This window comes from Brassica napus, chromosome A9 (genome assembly GCF_020379485.1).
Source record: "Brassica napus cultivar Da-Ae chromosome A9, Da-Ae, whole genome shotgun sequence".
NCBI lineage: Eukaryota > Viridiplantae > Streptophyta > Magnoliopsida > Brassicales > Brassicaceae > Brassica > Brassica napus.
Genome location: NC_063442.1, coordinates 26,227,810 through 26,247,917, shown reverse-complemented (window position 1 = coordinate 26,247,917; position 20,108 = coordinate 26,227,810). Strand labels below are relative to the sequence as shown.

The 20,108-nt window shown below is 29.3% G+C and overlaps 2 protein-coding genes and 1 long non-coding RNA gene across 6 annotated transcripts; all 3 read right to left on the bottom strand.

Annotated features, from left to right (window-relative positions):
* Positions 1-1,835: 1,835 nt before the first annotated feature.
* Positions 1,836-5,072, bottom strand: LOC106352358. 4 transcript variants are annotated; one of them, XR_007316023.1, is made up of 4 exons: positions 4,382-5,072; positions 3,139-3,279; positions 2,555-2,995; positions 2,245-2,416 (listed from the first exon to the last, which is right to left on the bottom strand). It is a non-coding gene; the product is annotated as an uncharacterized LOC106352358 (long non-coding RNA). The 4 variants fall into 4 exon arrangements; XR_007316020.1 differs by adding an exon at positions 1,836-2,221 and having other exon boundaries at positions 2,327-2,416; positions 2,555-5,072; XR_007316022.1 differs by having other exon boundaries at positions 3,139-5,072.
* A 3,223-nt stretch (positions 5,073-8,295) lies between these two features.
* LOC106349169 (photosystem I reaction center subunit III, chloroplastic) lies at positions 8,296-9,825 on the bottom strand. Its single transcript, XM_013789095.3, has 2 exons — positions 9,239-9,825; positions 8,296-8,733 (listed from the first exon to the last, which is right to left on the bottom strand). Exons 1-2 carry the CDS (start codon positions 9,589-9,591, stop codon positions 8,424-8,426), a joined length of 663 nt encoding a protein of 220 aa, XP_013644549.1. The 5' UTR covers positions 9,592-9,825; the 3' UTR covers positions 8,296-8,423.
* Positions 9,826-13,785: 3,960 nt separating this feature from the next.
* BNAANNG31340D lies at positions 13,786-14,243 on the bottom strand. The gene has a single exon (XM_013792003.3). The coding sequence runs from the start codon at positions 14,159-14,161 to the stop codon at positions 13,943-13,945; it is 219 nt and encodes a 72-aa protein (XP_013647457.1). The 5' UTR covers positions 14,162-14,243; the 3' UTR covers positions 13,786-13,942.
* Positions 14,244-20,108: the final 5,865 nt, after the last annotated feature.

Genomic DNA, 20,108 nt, shown 5'->3' with positions numbered 1-20,108 from the left:
TATACATATATATGTAATCATGATGGCTGATTCAAAAAAAGGGAGTTTTTCAAAACCAACCCATATTTTCAAGTCAAACCTAAAACTAACCCCCTTTTTTTTGCCATTACTATTCATCAATGAATTTTCCAAACTATCCTTATGTTTTTGAAATATTTACAAAATTGCCATTATTATTTAATTTTTTAATTATTTCGAAAATGACCAAAAACCAATTACACCCTAAACATTTCTTCTTATTTACAACAATGCCATTATCATCAATTTTGCAACCACCATGAACTACCATTTTTGAGCTTATAAAAGCTCAAGAACTCAATTTCTAACCACTTTTTTCTCTTTCTAAACCAACAAATCTACATTTCATCTCATTTTCTCTCCATTTTCATCTAAAAATCTCTCATAGATTTCATTTTCATAAGCACAACTTTCATATTTTCGAGTTTATTCAGTTGTGAATCATCAAAGATGCTATTTTTTGCTCATATTTGGAGCTTGGATAGTGGAAAAGGGTGGAAACGTGCTTTGTATCAGAAAAAGGTAACTGTTTACATGGTTTTCGTCATTTTTCAGATCTGTGTCACGATTGTAGACTGTTTTGTATGTCTACACAGTGGCGTAGACTTACGATGCGGTCTACTTGTCAATGCTTAGCTTAGTTTTGCAATTGACCAAAATAATTTTTTTTGTAAAGAAGACTTCCTTAGAAGTCTACATCTTTTCCTTTGAAAACAAAAACAAAAAAATAGGTAAACTTACTAAGAGGTCTACGTAAAAGAGGTTAGTTTTACATTTGACTGAACTTTTGACTTTTCAAAGTAGACTTCATTAGCAGTCTATATTCTGGAGATTATTAAGGAAATCTATAAAATGTTAGTTTTGCATTTGACCAAAACTTTGACTTCGTTGAATAGGTTATTTTTGTATTTGACTAAAATGTTAAAAAATTGACTGAAAGAAAAAAGAAATGTAGACTTCATATTCAGTCTACTCTTCTCGGAAAAAAAAACATAGACTGCATATGAAGTCTACTTTTTTATTTTGGTCAAATGCAAAACTAACCTGTCGGATTTGAGAGTAGACTTTATGTGAAGTCTACACATGTGTAGACGTTAATTTCAATTTACTCATGGAAAGTCAAACTTGGTCAATTGCAAAAACTAACCTATTCCAAGAAAATTAAAAATGTAGACTATATATGAAGTCTACTTTTGAAATTCAAATTTTATGTGAATTCTGGTCAACTGTAAAAACTAACCTTTCCAAAATGTAGACTGAAAATAAAGTCTACAAATATAAAATCACAAATTTTATTTAAATACAAATAATAACCCCTGAATTTTGCAATTGCAAAAACTAACCCAAATAGTAGACCTACATGACAGTCTATGCATGTAAGACGAAATATGAAATCTACGTCCAAAAATCTATATAAATTGAATTTGTGTATTAGTCATTAAGTATTTTTAAGATTTTATTGTTTGATATTGTGTGTTAGTTAATCCTAATGGTTTTGAACTATTTTCAAAAGATAATCTTTTATAATTATGAAACTATCAATTTTTTTTATTTGACTATATAGTTAGCTAATAAGTGTAGACGTCTTTGTAAGTCTACTTTTATAATTTTATCAAACATGAAATTTTGGTTTTGATATGTTGTTAATTAGTAAGTGTATACTACAATCTATTTCTTTAATTTTTCTTTTGCAAAGAATCAATGGATTCACATCTTATGTATAACGTGTGTTTAAATGGTGGCATCCATTTTATAATCACACTATTACTGCAACTAGATTTTGTTATCATCTAACACTTGAGAAGCAATTCAAAAACTGGCTGTGAAAGTAAACAATTATTGATCTGTGAATGATAGCAATATACAAAGTGAAGTTACATACAGACAATGGATATGGACCCCAAAGGTAGCATAAATGCGCCAAATTTGGCCAGTCGCCGAAAATAATATATAAGATCACAATGCGCCAAATTGTAGAGCCTTGGTAGCTCATGCTTTACTAAAACAGAATCTCTTGGGATAACTCTTTCAAGTTCACCTCCCTTTGGGCTCTTGAACGCGTGCATCAGCCTTGATCACTAGCTCTGAGTTGGTGTTACCTCCACATTTTATGATGAATGGGGCTGAAGAACTTGGGTTGAATAGGAGGACTGCCTTCTTCCAAGTTAAGCAAATGTGCATCACCTCTCATTTGTTGTAAAATCTGATAAACAGAGTAGACTAAATTCATGAGCATAAGAACACCTATACAAAAACAATCAAAGTAACCTCAGAACTTTATCATTTATTTACAAGAGAGATGATGTACCTTTCTTCTTTTGTGGTCAACGGACTCCAGAACTGATCGAAGCTTAGCCACTTGGCCAGCATCTTCTGCCGCCAAAGTACCAGCAATATCCTGTAGCACGGTTACATATTAGGCATCATTCCCAACGAAATTGCTCAGGATACTACCTTAGACCTCAGCATAGGCCGTGTTAAGCCAGCCCCAACAACAGTTATTTGCACTAATTTTCGTAGCAATGAAATCACATACCTTCATGTGCTGCATTTGAGAAGTATATATACATGGTCTGCATACTCGGATACAAAGCTTCCACCCGTCTTGCAATTTTCTCGTCTCAGAGTTTCAGGATTGATGTTGTCATGTCTACAACCAGTGGAGAATCTCTCTTAAACGTCTGTTAAAGAAACAAACAAACAAAAACAGTTTCAAATTTTTTTGTGCTTTTCAGATTAAGAGAAACGTAAAGTGAAACCTACCAAGACCGAGCCATGCCAAGAGCTGAGAAGCTAACCTGCTAGTGCAACCCAAACTAGAAAATTCAGAAAGCTCTAATAATGAACTACCAAGTTCAGGGAATATTTACGAGCTAAACTTACAAGATCATTGTGATGAGTTGTCTTCGGGGTGGATACTTTCAACATCTCCCACATCTGAGACCAGAAGCACTGCTCGCCGTGAAACCAACCAGATCTGAAACAAAAGAAAATTAAAAGATTACTTAACAAACAAACAACTACGAAATCGACAACAACGACTACAACCGACACGACTCTGACACGACAACAACAACGACATGACTCTGACGAAGTTCTGAAAATAGACATCAAACAGACCATGTCAGAGGGAAGATGTTGCAGCGACGACAGGACGGTGATGGAAACTACTTGAAGACCGCTGGAAATGTGCCGAAAATCGTGCCGGAAATCGCCTTGTCGGAGAGAAAGAGCAACGGCGCTAGGTTTTGTGATTTTAACCTAATTTCACAAAAGAAAGTGTATTTATATGTGGGGTACGTGATCCGGTTAGGTTAAAATTTTCCTGGTTTAAGTTTGGTTAAATTAAACTATTTTGGTTAAAGTCTGGTTAGCATAAATTATTTTCGGTTTGGTAGACTTGTAAATAAGTCTACTATGATTTTTTGATATTTATCTTTTATTATTTTTAAGTATAATATATGATTTAAATTTCTTTTGTTCTTAACTATTTTAATAGTTTATTGTTTTAATAATTTTAATATATGATTTACTAAATTTTTTTTAATAGTTATAATATATGATTTCACATTTTTATTCATAAAGAACTAAATTTAATTTTAAAATAATATTTTTTGTAAAACCGATTAACATAGACAGAAAAAATCGTCTACAGTGAAGTAGACTTTATTGTAAGTCTACGAAACCCTAAATCACAAATCTCAAACCCTAAATATTTGCTTGATAATCAAAAAAATCCTAACTATTGTATCAAATATCAAAATTTGCAAAATATAAACTACTCAACACTAATATACAAATTTAAATTAATAAAAAAATCTCAATCTAAAATCTAACCCTAAGAATCTAACCCTTATAGACATAATATGTTAGAACCTTTTGTTGCTATACCATAACCAATGTTCTAACACATGGTTACCAAATCAATATATATTGTCTTAAATTGTTAAATTATATAAACTTTTAATTTATAAACCTTATATTAACCCTTATATTGAAGGTTAACTAAAAATTTCATAACAAATATTTTTATACATTTTTAAAATTAAATTATTAGATCAAATTAAAATGTAGACTATATAATAAATCTACAAGGTAGAGTTCGTATGAAGTCTACATGTATGTAGACTTCTTTCTGTTATATGTAGACTTACGAAGGACATAAATGTAAAATACATTTTTTTTTGTTTGGTCATAAGGGTTAAATAGTACTTTTACCACTCTTTTAGGTTGGTTTTGCATTTGACTGAAAGTGGGGTATACTTTTACATTTGACTTGAATTTTTGGGTTGGTTTTAGCAAATGTCCCTCAAAAAAATTATATACAGCGATAAAATCTTGAAGAAGTGAGAAGAACACTTACGGCCATGCAGAGTGAGACATAACCCATTCCATATTTGTGGCAATTCTCAGGATCTCTAAGTAGACCTCCTTTGTCTTTACAGAAAAACTAAACTAAAGTTGAGTGGTATATTAGATTTATTAACAAAATGAGTGAATTAAGTAATAACCAACGTTGTTCAAATATTTGTGAGCACCATGACCAAGAAGATTGACTCCATCAAGAGCGATATAAAATCCAACTGTCGTTATCAGCAGAATATCCATCACTGGTTTTGATGAAGTTATGAACATATGCAAAAGCTTCATCATCTCTACTTGCAATTTTTGCCCAAAGCGAATACCTGAGAACATAACATATTCACATGATCTCAGTTGTTGCGTATGCATTTAAGCAGAATAAACAATGAAATAGTAGAGCTGCGAGAAAACATAGCTTGAAAATTTGCGTAAATCTTATTCTCAATAAAACAATGATTATATTGAATTTAATCCTTGATCAACCTGAAGATCTACAACAAAGTGAAAACGCTATAATTAGAATTGTCAAACTATAAATAGAGTGGTCAAAGGAAGGAAAAAGTTTGACGTTCTTCTGCTGCAGAAAGTGGACCATCACACCTTAAACCGTACCAGAAGCTTCAAATTTATTACACATATCAAAATCCATACCTTAGGAAGCTGATATGAACACCAAAGCTTTGATTGACAGCGGGAAAATAAAATCATTCAAAAATAATAGAAGAAGAATATGTACCTTCTGGACTAAACTCAAAATCTTCACAGTGCTCAAGCCCTTGGCGAATCTAACACCCTCATGGCGATCTCAACTCCAATTTCATCGTCATCATCTGTTTTGCTTGTTTGGAGATTGAGGATTGTGCGTGAGGAAAGATTTGGAGTAGGAGTTTATATAATGCTAGAAAGGAGGGTGTCGCTGTAACAGCAATTACAGAGAACCGAGACTCTGACGACGAAGTGAAAGAGTCTGGTTCGATCTATGCATCTGAGATGAGATTTTAGGAAGCCGGGCCCGACATGGAATCTGAGATGAGATAACTCCAAGGGAAATAAAAAAGACACTGACAATCAAAAATGTCGAAATAAACTGTATAAAAAAGTATTTTTGCAAAAGCCTCATCTCTATAGATTGAAGCCAAGCTTTTGTTGTAATTCTCAGTGGTACGCATAGTTTCTTAGATATTATTTCATTTTGCATCTGTTTTATAGAGGGAAAACGGGAAGTCGAAGAAAGATCTATGATTTCTGTTTTGAAGAAGGCAATAATGGATGACGTTAATGGAATAAAAACTTGGAACAACTAAGAAGTGGGATGGAGAGAAACTGGAAAGACAACGAAAAGAGAGGAAGGAAGCCATCCTTCGGTTAGATTTTCTTTTGCTTAAGTGACATGGCACATTAAAACAATATGATTAGTCCGAATTAATTTGTTGACGTGGCATGCTTCTCTGTTGAATATATCTCTTTTTTAGTATTGTTAGATATAATTTGGAACTAACGGAATTTGTTAAGTTAGATTTGATTATTTGGGTTTTATGACTATTTTGGCTCCTTCCATATACTAATAAAAAAGTTCGATGTTACGAAAAAATAACATCTTGCAAAACGAAGGAAACAAGCAAGTATCCATGTTTTTTTTCTTTAACACTCGATAATTATGCTATTACAACTATAAGAAATATTACAGACGATTCTGCAGCTGACAATTCTACCTGTCGTATGAGGATTCACACCTTACTGCATCACCTGAGCCGTCCTATGGGATTTACGCTTGATGGTATCCATGATGTTTATACAAGTGAGAATTAGTGAAATAACAAAAAAAAAAACCAAAATTAGATTTATAAAACGAGGGCAGATAGGAAAAGAAATGAAGATAGAGAAAGTAGCTTTTGTTACTTTCTTAATTTGGTTTTTGTTTGTTTATAGGGTGTGATTCCCTTTATACAAATTAAGCATGGAACAGATTGGGTATCCGGAGAATTTTAAGGTATCCAGATCCGGATCTTTATCCGGTGGATCCATGATTTTACTATTTTTATCCGAATCCGAGGTTTTTGGATATCTGGATGTCGGATATACTTAAAAAAATTGTAATATCCGGTGGATATCCGGATCCGGATTTGAATCCCTAAAATAAATAAAAAATAATATTAATATATATATATAAATATTAAAATAATTCAAAAATAAAAATGTATATAATGTTTTTAATTATTTCTATGTATAATATTACAAAATTTACATAAAATTTATATATACTATTATAAAAAATGAAAATATAATAAATCAAATTATTATATATATATATATATTACTATTTTGAATTAATTATTAATAAAATTACGGATCCAGATATTTGAACTAAAAATCAAGATATCCGGATCCAGCTTTAACGAATTTAACATTTAACTATCCGGATCCGGATTCAGCCCCTCCGGATATCCAAATTTTTGGATCGGATCCGGATTATATCTCGGATCGAATCCGTATCTCGAATAAAAGTCCCATGCCTAATACAAATGTCTTCTCGTGTCACAATCCGAATTCAAATTATTTCGTATGTGCAAAACCGTTGCAACATCTTGATTTTTAATAGAGAAAAAGACTAGGATAGTACCAAACTAAGTTTTTGTTCCCAAACTAACACTCAAGGTTCAAAGTCACAAAAATAAGTTTCATTAAAGAGGTAAATATACAATTATACCCCTTGGGTTAATTAATCCAAACCTTAGGATTTAGAGTTAAGGGGTGGGGTTTTGGATTAGGGTTTAAAATTTTATAAAATAAAAAATAAATGCTAAAAATTTAAAAATAAAAATTTGAAAAACAGTTTCAAAAAGTATTTTTGAATTATAAAAAAAAAATTTGAAACAAATTAAAAAAAAATTCAAAAAAAAATTTCAAAAAGAAAATTATAAAAAATTTCGAATCTGAAAACATATAACCTGAAACTATATTTTCATTTATTTTTATTTTATTTGTTTTTTTTAGTTAATTTTAAAACAAGGGTATTATGGATATTTTACCCTTTAATAAATGTCATTTTTGTAATTTTCCCTTTCTAATGCTCTTTTTGAGACAAAAACTCAAAATGTGATATTATTGACAATCGCCCTTTTTAATAATTGTAACTTAGTGTACACATAATTTAAAAAATACATTTATCTTCTTAATCACTTGTCTAGAAATAACTCAAAGTTAAACATACCTAATCTGAAACAACTTAAAGATGAGTGATTTATTAGAAAATAATATCAAGTGTCGTGTGAGTGGAGATAAAATACATGAAAAACCTGATGCTCACATGGTTAGTATACGAGCCTTTTGAGTCTCCAAATATAACGACGGTCGGACCAAGGTAAGCCTTCGGGTGGAGAGTGCATACAGGGCCCACAGACGGAAAGTGACGGTCGGCGGTTACAACCATTATAACAATAGAGTTTTTGCAGAACAAACTAAGCCAATGTCTCTTAATCTACTACCGGGGCCGGCTTAAGGCTAAGTAGGACCCCTGGGCAAAAATATTTTTTTAGGCCTTTTAATTAATTAATTTTGATATTTTAATTAAAATATTTTTTAAAATAATATTAAAATTTTAAAACAAAGTAACTAAATTTATTATTTCCGTCTTCAACTTTTAAATTTTAAAAACTTAGATTTCTATGTCAGTAAAATATTGTCAAAATTTAACACTAAAAAATCAAAAATAAAAATCTGGACCCTTGTTATAATGATAAACTAAAATATATGGATCCTTATGTTATTAAAATTTGCTGGGTTTTAGATGGGCCCTGGTCGGATGCACTGTTCGCCATGCCCATTAAGCCGGCATGTCTACTACTTTTAGGTTCTTCTCATTTCCAATGTAGGATTCTCAGTATTTAACATTTAATCCAAATTACAAGTTTTCCATAATGCAAAGATATTCTTTGAAAGGAAGAGTTAATTAGAGATATCAATACATACACTGGAAAACATGAGATAGAGAGAAAGAGAGAGAAGCAAACCAAAACAACAAATATAGATTTGTTTTTGTTTTTCTAGACATCCTTGGCAATGAGATCGCCATTGAGTAACGCTCTGTAAGCAGCAACAGGCCAAATGAAACCACGGAAGATGAGGCGACTAGCCAATGGAACATCAATGATGATCTCTTTCATTGCTGGTTTCTTCTCATCGCTGATTGCTATCAAGTAGCTTCGTCCAACCCACCCGATCCATCCAGCAATGTAAAGGAAGAGAAGGCCTGGAGTTATGAACTCTCCCCAATGCCGCTGGTCTCCGTTCACTATCAGGTGGGGTAGACCGTCTGCGCCACAGAGAAGTCCATACTTGCCGTAGTTGTCGAACCTAACAAACATTTGAAATTTTAATCTCATTACAACATCCGAATCATGGCAGTGCCTACTCTAGGATAATAATAGGTGCTACCGCTCTAACCCATGTCCTCCCTATCCTAATAACGAATCTTATTTATATATCAATAGTTTATATTTATATGGATATATATTAACTTATTAAAATATTCAACAGGTTAGATTTTTGAGAGTTTATAAAATATTTTATATGTATTTTGTTTTCTTTAAAATTATAAAAATTTATTCACTAAAATTTTGAAACATAAATTTTTGATTTTTAACAAAATAAACATTTCAAAGTTATTTTTTAACATGTACATTTCAAAGTTTCAAATTATATTTTTTGTCCTATAACCTATAAAAGTGTTGAGCTAGCCTTGAATCATGGATCTAATATGTTACTCCAAAACCAAAGATCAATTGCAGATGAAATGGAGCAGAATCATCATCCCTGAGATCTAAACAATTCAAGCGTATGATTGGTAGAGGAGACGAACCTGCGTTTGGTCTTCTCGATCTGAGCGTTAAGAGCAAGAGCAGGAGCACTTTCAGGAGCGTAGAGCTTAAGAGATGATTGAAGCTTCTTGATCTGTTGCTTCTCCCTCTTGGCGAACTGTTTCGACTCCTTGCAAGGTGTCAACCCCGAGATATCAGCGACGGCTGGCATCGGAGCTGATAGGAGGATGGAAGAGAGAGCGACTGCGGCGGAGAAAGCCTTCATGGACTGTTGCTGCGTCGCGGATTTGTCATCGGAGCAAACGAATCTCGCGGTGGATTTAGGCAAGGATTGAGTGAGAGATTTGTTGGATCTCGGGTTGAGAACGAGGTTCGTCGGGATCGTGAGCGACATGGCTACTCGCGTTTTGGAACTCGTTGGAGGGAAGGAAGTGTGGAGGAGGAGTACAGAGGAGCTAAGAGATGAGCTTTAGATTTCTTTACAAGACAAATAGGATTAGTGGAGGGAGAGAAAGATAAGACAAGAGGTCTGGTCTTGATGATGTGGCGTGTTTTTAATGGTGGATAACTAACACGTCATGGATAAGAGATTTTCCCGCGGATTTTGTACCTTTCTCATCTCATTTTTAAGATATGTGGAGTACACACGACTTACCTATATATCTACTTTATTAAAACAGAAGTACACTTATAGAATAACTCTAAAAATTAAATAATATTTACAGTCAAATGCCATTGAAAATTAAATTAGTTTTACATTAAAAATTATTGTCTTTTCCACTTATTCATTGTTTTCCTAAAATAACTCAAACGAACCACAAAAAAAGAAAACATATTATTAATAAACTCAAACAAACTACATATTTTTAAATAAATGAACAAACATAAATAATTCCCCTGCAATATCGACACCCTAACATTGCTTATTATATGAATCTCATTTTTAGCTCACGTAACCTGCACGAACATCAAATTATATAAGTAATTAAACTAAGAAAAATTAACAATGATTCTCACACGAGTTGAACAATTTCAGTTCACTTAATTTTACGGTGGTGTCTGTAGCATATTTGTAACCACTTTATTATATTGAAATATTCCACTGACTTCCATATGTCCAAATAATTAATAATCATTATCTATCTTATTAAAATCTAATATTTGTGAATTGAAAATCTTTTTCCCTAACAATCTTCGAAAAAAATAGAAATATTTGCAGAATTTACTAATTTGTTTCTAAATAAGATTTTCCTTTCAATTTCGGAACAAGGAATATATATATAAAATTTGATCCATAACTACTAAACAATAAACATAATATTTGAATTTCAACAACATATTCTGCATACTAATGCAAACAAGAGATGCCTTGCGAGGGTGGTTAAGATATTTCCTCAACTTTAGCGTTTTGTATTGCGTTAAATAAAATTGACCCACACACTTGCGGAACAAGCACACGATCTTATCATTTCCTATTTCAAATCATAACCATTAAGATTTTACCATAATTTCAAAAACAAGAAACAGAATCAACAAAATATTCTTTTCATTTATTTCGCCTAATATGCCTTGCAAAATAAGCAAAGATATTTATTCTCAACTAGGGTATTGTCTCTCTACTATATATTCTATCCGAGTACAAACTCATTCTACACATTCTTTTACGACTTACCTCACAAAAAAATCATGTCTGCTAACAAAAAATTTCATTTGATCAGCGATCTTAAACCCTTTAAGGAAGTGTGGCATGTTCAAGTAAAATTGATTCACTCATGGATACAAAACCCACCTTACGCTGATGAAACATTAGAAATGGTTTTAGCTGATCAAACTGTTAGTTCTACTCTTTGTATTTTTTTTGAATTTTAGTAAAGTAGATCAGGATGATTAAGTGATGATCTAAGATAAATAACAGGTAAAACATTAGAAATGCCACGGTGTGATCAAATTATGTTACAACAATATTTGTATTATGTGATGTATTTTTGTCATCATTTGTATAAAAATTTGATACATTATATAAGGTGTGAAAATTTTTAATTGCATTACGTAAACAGAAAAAAACACCCGCCCGGTCGGGCGGGTCCAGATCTAGTCTATACTATTAAAGCAGAATCCTTCTTATGATTATGCCCCTGACTTTTTAAAAAAATTACAAAACATACCATTACTATTTTTAATATCTTTAATCATCTACAAAAATTTAAAGCCCATTTGATAGGTCCAAATTGAACCATTGTTAACCCATTAGGTCCATTTTGTTTAAAATATATTTAGTGAAAATCATTAAAAAGATTGTTTTATTTTTTTATATAGGGATTATATATTTAAAAGATAAACAAATATATTAATCCATTATGCCAATTTGTGTAAAATATCTATACTTAAAATCATAAAAAACCTGTTTTATTTTTAAGTTGAGATTATACATTTAAGAAATAAAAAAATTAATATATGTGATATATTTAAGAATTAAACAAACAACGAATTTGCAGTCCTATATGTGTAAACACAATTTTACTAATAACACATAAATTACATTGCAATTTATAAAAATAAAACCATATTAGATAATAAACTATTCAAACACATACTCGCACTAATTAAAATTAAAATTTATCAAAATAAAATCATATTAGATAATAAGATATTGAAACACATCCTTATCTAATTAGAAATATATTAAAATTGAAAAATGACATTTTAATAGATAAAATACTGGCGGGTTAGTATCTAGTATATTTATATTCTCAAAATAATAATTGAAATTAATGTCTAAAATTCAAAGAATTAAGCCGAATTGTTGAATTATATCATGGTTCTGGGTTTTATCTTTTATCTAATTTTAGTAATTGTATTTTCGTTTTCTGTTCCGTTACCAATGTTATGTATTTATTACCAAAGTTAAAACATTTGAATTACAAACGGTCCACCATTTCTCCAGTTACAAATCAGAATGCAACTGTTACAACCATTTCTCGGATAACGATTAATGACTAAACTAGGATCATATTGTCTAATTAATATCTAAATGATTTGACTATGCGATCTGATATCTAAACTAATAACAACCTTGAAATTAATACCTAAATTTAAAATAAAAACTTTTAAATATCTAAAACTAAGATCGTATCATACCGAGCTGGACTGGTTCGTGGCTGAGTCAAACTCGTACCCAGATTCGACCGATCATCAATAGATCATTAACCACTTATGCTTGTGAGTTGTGAAGAATTGTTATTCTCTTACACAAAAAAACAACAATATAAACAATCCGACATTGGTTTGTCATGTATAATTAATTCCATATAATCATTGTTAAAAATGTCACTCTTGTATAAATATTTTATACAGTAAAATAGTTTTAATAGATTCTGAGAACCTATTATATATTATTTATTTTAAATTTAAATCAGTGTAATATAATTTGGTAAGTGTACTTCCATATAATGTTTTTTATTTATTTTAATATAACAGATTAGATGAGTCTAGAACATATAAAATCTTATTACTAAAAAATTATAAATAATAACTGGATTAATCAATAAAGATTTATAATAATATTTTATTATTAATACAAATTGATTAATTATTTTATAAAATAATTTTTGATAAGATTATGTAGAATTTTTATTCAACATATTTTATAAGATTTTTTTAAAGTATATATATATATATATATATATATTTAAATGAAATATATTATAATTAAATTAGTGTTCCTGTTGTAATAAAATATATATCGCGTTCTTTGCACATTTAAACAATAATTCTATACTAGCGCAAGTGGTTAATAATTTTTATTAACCTATGAAAGACCTCGATTCAATCCATCACATTTGTGTTAGTTATTTCTTCGCTGATTGAAATGGTTTATTCCATGTCACCAACAAAGATTACCGTTTACTTGACATGTGTGTCGATTGGAGACATTTAAAAGCTTTTTATTCTAAATTCAGATATTAGATTCAAATTTTGTTGTTAGTTTAGGTATCCGATCGCACCGTCAAATAGTTCAGGTATCGAAGAGAAGATATGACCCTAGTCCAGGAACAAATCTCGGCCGTTTTTCTACCATTTCTCTAAATAAGATCACTTGGAACTTATGAACACATTAATCAATAATTGGTATTGGAAGAGCATGTGTTTCTCTAGAGTTCGTCCATTTTATAAAGGGAAATTGCACTCAGTAAACACAAAAAAAAACAAAATTCACTAACTAACTAAAAACACTTTCTCTCTCTCCTACTTTCTCTTCCTATTTCTCTCTATTCTCTCTCTAAAAATCTAATTTCACTTTTTTTTTGGCTATTTAGCAAATAAGCCCTTTTATAAATTCCCTATTTCGTTGGAATTGCTTGCTTGTTGTAAGCTAAACTTGAATTTATTATTCTGAATCCCTTTTTTTTTCTTTTGTAAATTAGAAGTTTTGCTTCATTGGTCTAGAGCTAAAATGGTACTCTGGGTTTGCTGAAACATCCTATTTCTATAATTCGATATAATCATTTGCTTAACTACACTATGTTAGTATTAAATAATTTCAGCGGTAAAAATATCAGTTGGAAACAAATTCTTGAAACCATACAACTCCTTGAACTTTTTAATGACATTAAATGCTCTAAATTTACATAAAAGAAATCCACCAAACAAGAAAGGAACATATTCGCAAAGAATAAAATAAAATCATACAGCAATTCACAATGAATCAAACAAAAGCATCTTCCAGTAGAGAAGGAGATTGAAAATTATACGTTGTGGGAGTTGTCGGGCTTGGTGCGAGGAGACAAGGGCGGAGAGGAGGCTGCGGAGATGATTGCACCAGGAGGCGGAGCAGGAGCTCCATACACCTGGGGATTTGTATGGATCTCACGACGGCCACGAGTTTTGCCAAGAAAGTAGCAGCCGAATCCGAGAAGAAGGCAGAAGAAAATTAGAGGAAGAGATATGACCACCACCAACCCCATCGATCTAGCTGCTGTCTTCTTTTTGATTAATCTTTTTTTTTTGTTTCTTAGACTCTTGGTTTTGGTCTGATTCTATTTCATTACAGATATATTTATATGTATTATTCAGTGGGAGGCTCTGGAAGAATCCGATGCTGTCCGGTCCGCAACGTTTGTCTTTAAAGCTTAACGTTCGAATCTCAACGGTAATTTTTATTTCTTTGTGGGGTTCTTAAATATCATTCCCTCTTTTACTTTTTGTGTGAATAAAAGTGTTTTATGAAAAAGAGTAGCTTGGAATTTAAGATGAATAAATACTTCTCTAGAATAATAAGCTTATTCATTCTAATGCAAATAAATATAAATCTATTTGAAGAAATAAATCTCACTATTATAGTTCTATTCAATTTATAACTTCTTTGTATTACTTTTAAACTAGGATAAGACCTACGCCTTGCGTAGGATAAATTTATGTGAAAATTATTTAAAAAATATCGTATGGAAAAAAATTTATATTATTGATCAAATAAATATATTTGGCTCTTAAACAATTATTTTAAACATTTTTTGTTAATTACATAATTGTTTACTAATGAAATGGTCTCATTTAAAAAAAAAAAGTTTAGGTCAAAAAATTATTTATCGCATAAAAACCTAACGTTTAGGTCGAAGAATATCATGCCTACTATTTGGTTACAATGAAACTATGTCAGTTCGGTGTTATATCATGATTTAGCAATTTAAAAGTTAATTATAGTGATGAGAAGTGTACATTCACGTGCCAATCCTATCTATCTCAGATAATTTTCTACTTTTGTGTTATTTTGGTTATTGCTCAATATATATATTGAATTTTGAGTTTATTCTCATTTCTTTCTTTTATTTTAGCTTAAGATTTAAAAAATGTTTAAGATTCAAAATTATTAAAGAGATACATACTTAGGTTAAGATCTGCGCCTTGTGCAGAATAAATACTTATTTTATATTTTCTGCATATTATGAAATAATAAAATAATAATTATATATTAAATAACTAAGGAATCAGTTACTATTATGTAATAAATTGGGTTGCACATATAAATCAAATGATCGCTCTTGTTTATTCGTTGTCATTTTAGAATAAATAAATCAAAACAATCAATCTTATCAATCGTATATGATATATAATTAAATTTAAACAATATGAATTATATATATATATATTAACATAAACACATATTAAAATAAAATTATTTATTTATATGATTGTATTATCATTGTATCTTATTATAGAAAATAATTTAAAAATTGATCACAAAAGTTTATGTGAGACTTTTAACAGTTTTAGTAATTTATACTCGTTTTAAAAAAATTCAAAATACAACTATACCAAAAAATCTAAATTTTTAATATATGATTAATGTAATTGTGTAATTTATTTTAATAGTAAATAATTAAACAAAAATGATAGAGAACATACATATTATTAGCAAATTTTCATTATTTAAAATCATTAATTACTATATAAATCATAATCACATTAGTTAATTCTGTATGTTTTATTTAAGGATATAATATATAATAAATAACTACATTTCTTTAGTTAATATTATATGACATCATATAGTTGATATTAAATGTTTCTAGTGAGATATAAAATCGAATTGGATCAATATGTTTTTCAATTTAAATGTAAGGCTGACATGTAAGACTAATTAACTACATAATTGATTGACACATAAGCAATATGTCTTTTTTAGTTATTACAGAATTGAGGTTACATCTTTTCAAATATTTCTCAATTAATATATATGATATTTTAATACACCAGGAATCTCAATAATGTTTATAGATACTTCAGTTTCTCGCTATTTAAACAAAACTGGAAAATATATTTCCTTTAAAACGTCAACATTCAACATCATAATTCATCATATATAATTTCAATAGTTCCCATGGCAGCCATAAGTTTACCTCCAACGAGAAGTTGTAGCTAAGTATCTCACTAATTAAAACAAATAAAAATATTGAAAAGTGGAAGAGAGATGAAGAAATCATGAGAATTAGTTCTTCAATTAGAAGTTATAAACACCACTAGAGCTATCAGCGCGGATATTTGTTTTTATTTTAAAATATATATATATATATATATATTTATCTTATTTAAATGTAAATATATATTTTAAAAATTTATCTGTATTAAATGATTTTTAGTATTTTTAAACAAAATAATTTTATAATTGATAATGAATAATTTTATTTTATTTGTTGATCCGTCAATTGTATCGTCTATATTTTTAAAATATAACCCGTGTGTTCATGCAAATGTATTTTTTATGGATCAAAATTTTAATGTAAAATATAATTGTTATCTATGGGTTATATTTGATTTATACGATGATAAAAATTCAATATATAATTTATTTGTTGTGTTTTATATTATGTATTTTATTTTATTTCTTGTGTGTTTTTGACATAGTTAATTATACCAAAAAAGCCAGCCCTTAATAATGGACATCTTGTTACATTTTTGGAATTGATTAAGTATAATTTAATGTTTAGCTAGATTGTAGGAAATATTTCTGAAATAAATGACACTTAATTTTTTATTTTTTTAAAGAATATATATTTATCTTATATAAATTAAAAAATATATATTTTAAAATTTTATCTGTACTAAATGATTTATAGCATTTTTAAACAAAATAATTTTATAATTGATAATGAATTATTTTATTTTACTTTTTTGACCTGTCAATTGTATCGTCTATATTTTTCAAATATGACTCGTGTGTTCGTGCAAATGTAATTTTGTTGGATCAAAATTTTAATGTGAAATATAATTGTTATCTATGGTTATATTTGATTTATACGATAAAAAAATCAATATATCATTTATTTGTTGTGTTTTATATTGTATATCATTTATTTTTCAAATATGACTCGTGTGTTCGTGCAAATGTAATTTTGTTGGATCAAAATTTTAATGTGAAATATAATTGTTATCTATGGTTATATTTGATTTATACGATAAAAAAATCAATATATCATTTATTTGTTGTGTTTTATATTGTATATTTTATTACATTTTCTGTGTTTTTTTACATAGTAAATTATACCAAAATAAAAAATACCCAACCCGTAATAAAGGACATCTTGTTACATTTTTGGAACTGATTAAATATAATTTAATGTTTAGCTAGAGTTAAGGAAATATTTCTGAAATAAATGACACTTAATTTATTGTACTTCAATTTAGAAAATCTATAATAATAAAGTCGAAGAGAAACTCTCCACAATGCGCCACATCATCCATCATATCTCTATTTTGCGACCCGTGTCGAGCGAAGAGAAAGCTTCCTCTTTTTTTTTCTTCCAGTTCGTGGATTTTCTTCTTCTTTTTTCTTTGGTGTTTATGGCTAGTGGATTACCTGGATTTTCTGATTATTTATTGGACATTTCTATTTATTTATTAGCCCATACTTTGATATATGCGGCCCCGTTTGTATTTAGAGTTAGTTGTGCCATCTTCAGCTGATCGACGTCGTCACTTTCCATCGTCTCTGACTGCGTTTTTATGTAACGTCTTCGCTTTCACTTAAAATCAAGCTTTAATTCAATCATTAAGCTTCACTCCACCTTTCTTCTCACTCCCTCTCATTTATTCTCATTAACAAGCGGCATTAGTAACAGATCCAAGGTCGAGCTATAAATAAGATATGCACCATTGAGATATCTCATAGCTTAAGAAATCCGACGGACGCCTTCAGATTTCATATGTTCTTCTCACCAACTTGAGAGCATAATGTTGCTCAAACACGGCGGATGTGCGTCCTCTGAGGTTCTTGGAACATAATTTCCATTTTCCTTGCATTAATCAATGGCTTCGTACAAACATAAGTTAACCGGTATGTAGGGAAAGTAATATTTGATTCCTGATTACACAAAATTATGTTTAAATTTCAGTTTAATTTATGTATTGCTTTCTACAATTGTGTAAATTTTAAAACAAGATAATTTACTTTTAATAATTTATCCCCAAACATATATTTTTCATTCCCACCATTAATTTTTCATAACAATAAAAAAAAAATAATACATTTTAAAATAAAACAAAGCTAAATGTCTAAACTTAAACTTCAAATGCTGAGGCTATAACATACAATTCACAATTTCCTTCCAATATATTTTCACTACTAAACCAAATAGACATTATCTTCACTACTAAACCTAATACACATTATTCACCATTTCGACCATGAATCTCATATACATTACAAGAAAAAAAAAACAATATATATAAAACATAATTGTAAAATAAAATTCGCACAATTAAAACAATATATGTAGAACGAACTTAACACCATTGTGTATAGCAAAATGTTGGTTGCTGATTTCATGAAAAACTAAGCACCAATACTAACCTTCATAGTAAAAAGATGTGCAACATAAACAAAATCTTTAAAAACACAATAAACAACCGCTCCGCGCGTAGCGCGGACTGCTACGGGCAAGACACTAGTTGCATTAATAAAACAAAAAAGACAAGCATTAAAATAGGTAGTTTAATAATTAGTTAGTGGCATAGAAGTGTAAATAAGTATGAAAAATAAGGGGCAATTTTAAATGGTACTTCTTTTTTAATAATAGAGATTAGTGAGGGTACCTCAAATAGTCCTTCACAATAAAAATATTAAAAGAAATAAAAAGAGATGAAAGAGCAAAAAAAATGCATGAAAAAATTGCTCCCAAAGAAATTCTTTACACATGTTGAGATATTTTTATAACATTTGTCATCACAAGATTGGTTTATCTATTTATTTACTTAAATTTTAATTATATTATTTAATAATATACTATAATAAAGTGATATACTTTTGGAAGATACTTTCCCACTAATGATGCTCTAAAACTAGATTAGATATTTTGTAGACAGATGTAACTTTTATTAGTGGTCAAAGTTCTAATAAATATTTAAACTTAATTATACAACATAACAACTAATATTATAATGCTTAAGAATCGAAAGAGAGTATTCCATGTAATAGGGCTGCTCTAATTCCTATCTGGACCGGTCTTAGACAAAGGTAAATGGAAATTATGGCTCAAGTCTCTACTTTTAATAAAAAACTAGATGAAAATACGGGCACATGCGTGGGGTGAGTTTTTTATACTAATTTTTGTTTGTTAACTGGTTTTAACATTTTGCAACACTACAATCTTTATTGGTTGTAAAATGACGAATACATATGTTGTTCTCTTAAATGTATCATCGTTATTGAAAAATTAACGTATTACAGCTCATTTTAATTATTGTAAGACTTCATATGCACAAAAAGAAACTAAATTGTGTGGCTAACACAAATCACCAAGACTAGATTGGTAACATCGGTTGTAAAATGACGAAAGATGATTCGGTTTTCTGCTCTTGATTTTTTTTTACTATTGACTCTCCATAATTTATTTCATTTTCTACATCTATAAAATTGTGCTTTCGTTCTCGTTTTTGTTTCACTGATATAAGTTTTCGTTTTTTAACATCTTATGTGAATTTAGTGAACTCCATAAATATCAATTTAAAAAGATGAACATTTGTAAAGATTAGTTTCACTCCATATACATATCAAATAATCAATTTTTTGAATAAAATCACCAGCAAACTCTATTCACAAGTTAGTATTAAAATCTAATATATCAAGTTGTTATAGAATATAAATGCACTCGAAATATAAATGTCTGTCTAATATATATTCACCATTTTGGTCTAAAAATCATCTAATTCTAGAACACCAAAATAAATTACTTATTTTATTAACCTATATTTTTGAGGTTTAGTTACTTAAGAATATACCAATAATAAAAAAAATATATATATATATATATATATAATACTTTACCTTTCTAGTATATGTAAACTATGTATAAACTAAGAAATGTTTAATTTATTAAATGATAAACCAGAAAACTTATAATAAATAGTTCAAATCTC